At 43.4% G+C, this 7,122-nt stretch overlaps 1 protein-coding gene across 6 annotated transcripts; it reads right to left on the bottom strand.

The window, feature by feature from the left end:
• Positions 1 to 15: 15 nt before the first annotated feature.
• Positions 16 to 3,760, bottom strand: LOC136474355 (uncharacterized). 6 transcript variants are annotated; one of them, XM_066471952.1, is made up of 14 exons: positions 3,603 to 3,760; positions 3,106 to 3,158; positions 2,614 to 2,889; positions 2,438 to 2,512; positions 2,287 to 2,345; positions 2,183 to 2,205; positions 2,070 to 2,107; positions 1,827 to 1,923; positions 1,667 to 1,733; positions 1,410 to 1,508; positions 1,185 to 1,274; positions 864 to 1,018; positions 623 to 724; positions 16 to 451 (listed from the first exon to the last, which is right to left on the bottom strand). In XM_066471952.1, the coding sequence occupies exons 3-14, from the start codon at positions 2,870 to 2,872 to the stop codon at positions 319 to 321; spliced, it is 1,197 nt and encodes a 398-aa protein (XP_066328049.1). In that variant the 5' UTR covers positions 2,873 to 2,889; positions 3,106 to 3,158; positions 3,603 to 3,760; the 3' UTR covers positions 16 to 318. The 6 variants fall into 6 exon arrangements, with proteins under 6 accessions (XP_066328049.1, XP_066328046.1, XP_066328045.1 ...); XM_066471949.1 differs by having other exon boundaries at positions 2,070 to 2,205; positions 3,106 to 3,218; XM_066471948.1 differs by having other exon boundaries at positions 2,070 to 2,205; positions 3,106 to 3,207.
• Between the last annotated feature and the right edge of the window lie 3,362 nt (positions 3,761 to 7,122).

Raw genomic sequence — 7,122 nt, 5'->3', positions numbered from 1 at the left:
AATGAAATCCAGCTTGTTATTTGATTAAGCACAGAATGAAGGATATATCAGGTTCTCAATATAGAAGTGCAACCAGTTATTCGAAAATTTAGCCTAAGAGATCTTCTCAAAAAAGTGGTATCTTTAGCAAGATCTTCTATCTTTACATGCTCTTCAGGTTACAACAGGGTCTTGCTACTTGGTCACCAGTAACAAGATCATTCCCTCTTTCCAAAATCACCTTTTTTTTAATATTAGTCTTATGCGACGCTTACTAATGTTTATTCTTCATCAGCTGATCTTGAGTTTCCAGAAGAGGCTTGAGGTTGGCAATGAACTTTATCCATGGTTAGCTCCCTTCTGCAATGGATCCGAATGAGGAAGCTCATAATCTTCGGGGTTTAGAGCAAATGGAAAATCTGGCAATGGAGGAGGTGTTGCAGTGATCTTGCTGACTCCTATGTTCAACGCTCTGAATTTACGCAACCAAAAAAAAACAGAATTAGCATATATGGTGTCAGCTATTTCTTCACCTCTTTCTTTGAATCTAATTCTTATCGATGCTCTGAATTTTTGCAACAAAAAAGAAGAATTGGCATATATGGTGTCATTCTTCACGTCTTTCTTTGATTCTGATTCTTACCCTTTTTGTGTGTTCAGGTCTTGGTAGCTCTGGAACTTGCTCTTTGCATCTTTTGGTATCATGTCCAAGAGATATTTGGTGGTTCCAAAAGCAGATGGACTTCTGCAGAGTAAAAAGACGATCGAGTTTATATCTTTGTTAAACATGTGGCGGATGTAGAGGGCACAGTATTAGACTTAGAGGCAGGTAAATTTAGATGGTCAAACATAGGGGATGAATAGACTTTGAGGTGCCAAATCACCTTGATGTTGGTGGAGCTGTGTGGAAGGCCTTAGAAGCCCTTTTGCTCTCATTGATAAACTCTTCTGATGATTGCAGAGCAGCCATGGCCGTCTCTTGTGATTTTTCAGTCTCCCCCTCATCAAGAATCAATCCGTGGAAATAGTATGCTGCAGCCTGGCAAGGGGAAAACAAAAACAAAAACAAAATGACAAGGATACTTACACACTGGAGAAAATATTTGTGCTCTGCCCGGAAATTAATTTAAGTGGCTTACCAATGATTGCAAATGCAATTTAGAAACGAAAATGATTAAAGAAACAGAGTAAGATTGTGTGCACACCTTCGCTTCAACGTATTTCCATTTTACAAATAGAGCATGTTTTCTCCCCCATCCAGCTGACAAAGGAAGCTCTGGGATGCTATCCTTAACCTGTTGAACAATAGCTCAGATATATAAGTGAACAAGATTGTTTCGTAGTTGAATGCACAATGAAATGGAAATTGTGGTATGAAATAATAGATTTATGCATTGCTAAGGTCTGATGATAGGACTGAGAACTGACACCTGTTTCCAGCATTTGATCATCTCGCAAGCTAAGCGTCGTTTTACTGCTAATGTTGCCTTTGGGTTCTCAATTGCTAGTCCAAGCTGCATATCAACCCCCTGGAGGATATTAAGACAATTAGTGGCTCCAATTGAACCCTGATTGTTTACTTTCAATCAAAGTATTTGTGGAAATAAAGTATTAAGGACAAACATTCTAGCTATGTTAGAATATCTGCATAAATAGTATATAGACGAGAAGAGTTATAATGCAGTACCTGACCAAGACCTTGCAAGCTAAGAGCTTTAAGATTTCCCTGTGCTAAATCTACTGGAAGTTCTCTTCTGAAATTAAAACAACAAACAGGATAATTCAGTGGGTGTATTGCGAATTTCGTCTCTCAGATATTCACATTATTAGATCCTCAAGCATTAAACCTTCTTTCAGGTGGTATATGTATGAGTACATGATGAACTGCACAATCCAAATACCCAGCTGCCTTCAAGAAAAGATCAACAGTGGCTTGCCTGCTCTCTGCGCCCGACCACGTGTTTTATGTTGTCAACAGTCGTCACAGGGCACAACATATATCAAGATTGACAATAGTCTTATTAATCCAAAATAAGCATAGATATTAAGCTGAGACCACCAGGTCTATGTTTATACTGAACTGCACCAACCTTCTGACACTCTCGGTCCGTGACCATCACCATAGGACCTAGGAAGAAGCAGGGTGTTAGCCTGCAAGAAGCACACCATGGCCATCAAATGCAGCACGGACAGCACCTCATACCAAGGATCAGCCATGGATGTCTCCTGCAGTCCAGTCATGCAGCACTCTGAAACACATTCAGAAGAGCTTGCATAGGTGCATATAGAAGGGAGCTCAATTCTAACCTCAGTCACATCTTCTTGGTTAGCCCATACAAACTGCACTTTGTTTCTCATCTCACTGCCTGCAACATTGATGCCCGAATCATGATAAATCAGGAAAGCAATTTAACATAAACAAACAGTGATAGGGATATTTGGTGTACGTTATAATCACCTTCTTCCGCCAATCCTAGCAGAGCTGGCAAGTACTCTTCCAGAGACTGGAGGAGATTAGCAGTGCTAGACCCTCCTGCAGATCAAATACTACAATCAAAGCAAGAATTCTGGTATTCACCTTCAGCATGAACAATCAGGGCAGGATTCATATGCTGCAACAACGGCCCGACTCACCATGCCGCGCTGCAGCCCTTCGCCTTGGCTTCAGAGCCGCCGACGATTCCTGCGTCGCCATTGCCACAACCCTAGCCCTCAGAGCTGTCAGCCTCTCCACTGCGCTCTTGTTCAGGTCATCATCACCTAGTTGCTGAGACAAGTCTATGGTTCTTGGTACCCGGAGACCTGGGAGGAAGACAACCACCTCGCCGACACTTGACAGTCCTCTCTGGCGTACGACACCGGGATCACTCCATTTTGACGCTCCACAGCCCATGGATGCAGATTATATATCTGTAAGACAACCATGTTGGAAGCATCAGCAGTTGGATATCTAGCAAGAAGTTCATGGCAACGAACGAACACGTGAAGCGAATCACAAATTCAGTGTGCAAGTTTTTTTTTTGAACAAAATTCAGTGTGCAAGTCATAACCAAGAAGTGCAGTTTCCCCAAGGTATAGCAAGTCACTGCAAAAGAAGAACACAAAGGCTAAAACAAAGAATCTTACTTTATGCCGAGTGCTTGTCCTTTATGGTGAACTTTTGGGGTCTTGTTGAGCCACTAGCAAAATATCAAGATCAAAAGCCAAACCTTGAGCTGTGCTCGTTCTCTGTAAACCAACTGCCGCGCTTTTTAAATTCATATATGCAATCAAATGGTGGAGCGGAGGGACGGAATAAGGAAAGAATGTTTATCCTATATATGACAGACCAACGAACATCAAAAGGAGGGTGCAACTTGACCAAATTTAAGGCCAATTTGGCAGTTCCTCCGTGGGGAAAAACAAATCAGTCTTTGGCAAGTTGAGGTTACCATGAAATTTAAAAAGCATGTGCTTGTACTACTTAGAAAAAAATGGTGCATCATCATCTGGTAAGTAAGCATAACTCGCTGATGTTTGCGTCTCGTTTACTAGTTCAATCAATCTAGAAGCAATGGAAGGCTTCGACGAATACTTGCTCGAGGAACATAAAAATTCAGAGAAAGATTACATTAATAGCTTACCTCGTCTTTGCCAAGGTATGTATCTGATTTGATGCTGATGAGCCGTTCTAGAAAACAGATAACAAATTTGACGGTGGGAAACTGGGAATTCGGATCTGGGGAAGTAGAACTCGATGGAATGGACGACTGGAGGTCTCGAGCGAGCGAGCGAGAGAGAGAGAGAGAGCGAGAGAGAGAGAGAGAGATTGGTGGGGCCTTGTTAGCCGTGACGTGTCTATTTAAAGGTCCGTGTGTCGCGATGGAACTTCCAGGAACGACAAAGACTAACAGAGGCACACGACGACGCTGTAGAACACTAGAACTGAATAAATACTCCCTACTAGAATCCTAGATATTTATATAGAAAAAAAAACTGGTTAATAATAACCGAAAGTCGTACATGTAATTGTTTTTCAAACACCATATATATATACATCGTGCACCTTTCGGTCTTCAATGTTGGAATAGTAAGACGCGAAATTAACAGATTATACTGTCTCATGCTTGTTGGTTCGAAAACGGGGTAAAAGAAGAAGAAAAGAAGCATGCCTGCCATGCTGCTTCCGGCAGAAAGAGGCATTGATACCGACGCCACCCGACTCCGTTGGGAGTTTGATGGGCGGATGGTCCAAGAAAACCGAAAGCAGCAGCAGCACATCTACCGCACCGCGTAACGCTCTCACGAGTCACGAGTCACGAGTCACGACGGCAGAATCAATCATGTGACTGGGCGCTAGTGCTAGTCCGCTAATCAATACGGTCGGCAAAATTCAGTATCAGATTTGCCTGAGTGCACCGAGGAGGTCGTTGATTTCTGGCTGATAAGTCCAATTAATTCTGATTTGCTGTAAGAAAAAACACTGTAGGCTGAAACTAATAAGATACTGAGGAAGCTGCTTCTGTGCATTCACCTTGACTGCCCATTGGTATTAGTGCTACTAGTTTTGTTTTGCAGAGTGACATGTGTACTTTGTCGCGTGGCAAGAAATAACCAAAAAAATACTTTACTAGCTGGTGTTGGCTGCTGCTGACTTTGGGGCAGGATTTTGGAAGCTAGTGAGTAGTCGATACTCATTTGAAGTGGATCCATGCATGTTGTATGGTGTTCGAGCTTAAATTAAACACATGAATGTGCTTATTAGGCCAACGTTTTATGCATACGTGTGTGAAGAAAACGTTGCCTTGCATAAACTAATGAACAATTGAGACATGTAACGGACGTACCAATACCACTAGTTATCATCCGTCCGGAAAACGATCGCTAAGGAAGTACACGTACGTACATTACCTATTCAACGGCACGTGGGTGACACCGGCGACATGATTACACGTCACGTGGATGAAATTTTGAAATCATACTGATGATAAGCCGGGAAGAGGTAGACAATTCACTTATATTCTAACACCCCTCTCCACCTCAAACGTAAAATAGGAGCGAGCAATAATTATTTTATTTAATTACGTTAATCAGGATTCGAACTCGAGACCTCTGGCTCTGGTACCATATTAAGTTGTATGCACCGATCAATATAACCCAAAAGCTTAAGCTGATGGAGAGAGGTAAGTTGCATGCACCGACCATTGAACTCAAAAGCTTAAGTTGATGGGGAGAGGTGGACAATTCACTTATATTCCAACACTATCCCTCACGTGGAGGCTCCCTCAGGCATCAGACGTAGAATAGGAGCGAGCAACAATTATTTTTATTTAATTGCGCTAACTAGGATTCAAACTCGAGATCTCTGGCTTTGATACCATATTAAGTTGCATGCACCGACCAGCTTAACCCAAAAGCTTAAGCTGATGGGGAGAGGTGGGCAATTCACTTATATTCCAACACATTGCATCGGTGTCTCGCTAGTCAAGTTGGTGTTATCTGATAGGGCAATCTCTTACTCTCCCTAGTTCCATTAGGCCAATCTCATTAAGGGTTTTATGGCTCAGTTTTCAACACACTCATATTTTGAAAACCAGTGCAGAAGAGTTTCATCCCCATAAAACTCTCTCTACTCCCATAAAACTTGTATCATCTCTTTATCAATATAGTGCCATGTCAGTGTATTTAATGTTCATAAAACTTTATGAAACTCCCAATGAGTTTGGCCTTATAATTTTGGACTTGCTACTGCATGGACGTCCGTTCCTGGACGCTAGTGTCAGACAGTGCCGCGCCCGTAGGAAGTGCAGCCCACGCTGTCTTTTTCACGCGCCCCACCGCATGGACCCGACGCTGCTTCCTACCCTACCATCACGCTCGCTTTGCTTCGCCTGACCGTCGTGCGCCCGCGCCTGCATGCAGGAATGTCATGTGGGTCCTAGTCACCTGCCCTGCTTGTGGATGCGCGTCGCGGATGTGTCTGCATGCCTCAGGCGCCCGCACAGTGACCCACGGCGCGGCGCCCCAGCTGCTGAGGCGGCTGCGGCAGGTGGGGTCCCATTACAAAATATGAAACACCAGATCTACTTTTGTAGCATCTAGATGAAACACTTGTAACATACATCCAAAACCGCTAAAACACTTGCAACATGCGTTTGAAACACTTGCAAGTTGCAAAACACCAGAAAAAGTTGAAAACACGTGTGTAGCCATTGTAAACATATGTAACATCCAGATGAAATATTTGCAACATACGTATGAAACACTTGAAACGTTCAAAACATATGCCTAAAAAATGCAAGTATATGCAACATCCAGATCTATTTTTGCAACATCCAGATAAAACACTTGCAATATATGTCTGAAATACATAATTTTTTTAATAAACTCTTGCAACATATGTGTATAGCCATTGCAACATGTGCAACATCCTGATCTACTTTTGCAACATCCATATGAAACACTTGCAATATACCCCTAAAATATCTGAAACACTTGAAATATATGTTTACAACATGCGCTTTCAGCGTAACATCTCCTTGTTGCTTGAGAGAATGGAAGCTCGTCAGCGTGTGGAGTTCACCAGTGTAGAGCTCGCCAGTAGCGTAGAGCTCACCGCTCCGGTGGAGAAGGTCACGGTAGGTCCGATGTAGAAGGCCGCTCCGGTGGAGAAGTCCATGGCGGATTTGGCGTGAGCTATCATCGCTCCGGTGGAGAAGGCGGTCCACTCGTTGGAGAAGGCCACAACTGGCAGAAGGCGCGATTGAGATGGAGGAAGGCAGGCGGCCACGCTCGGGTGTGGTGGAGATGCTAGCTGGCAGGCCCAAGGTCATCATGGAGAATGTTCAGGCGGCATGGTGGAGCACGGTTGCAGCGTTGCGATGGATAGCCTTCTGGAGGATGGAGACAACAAGCTATGGTTAGAGGCGATGAGAGGATATGTAGGATCACTAGTACGCCTAGAGGGGGGTGAATAGGCCTATAGAAATTCAACTCAAACCAAAGTCAAATTCACCCGTGGCACTGCCGCTCTATGAGTGCGGCACTACCGCACCTGCAGGAGAGATTAGTTCACAGTCCAAAATCTACCCAATGAAATTTAGATTGGATAGATTTCTTAACTTTCTGCAGGGTAGTAGATCACAGATTGACAGCTAAAAGTGG

The sequence above is a fragment of the Miscanthus floridulus genome, chromosome 8 (genome assembly GCF_019320115.1).
Source record: "Miscanthus floridulus cultivar M001 chromosome 8, ASM1932011v1, whole genome shotgun sequence".
In the NCBI taxonomy this organism is placed as follows: domain Eukaryota; kingdom Viridiplantae; phylum Streptophyta; class Magnoliopsida; order Poales; family Poaceae; genus Miscanthus; species Miscanthus floridulus.
The sequence above is the reverse complement of the archived record's forward strand: the minus strand, read 5'-3'. Positions and strand labels throughout refer to the sequence as shown.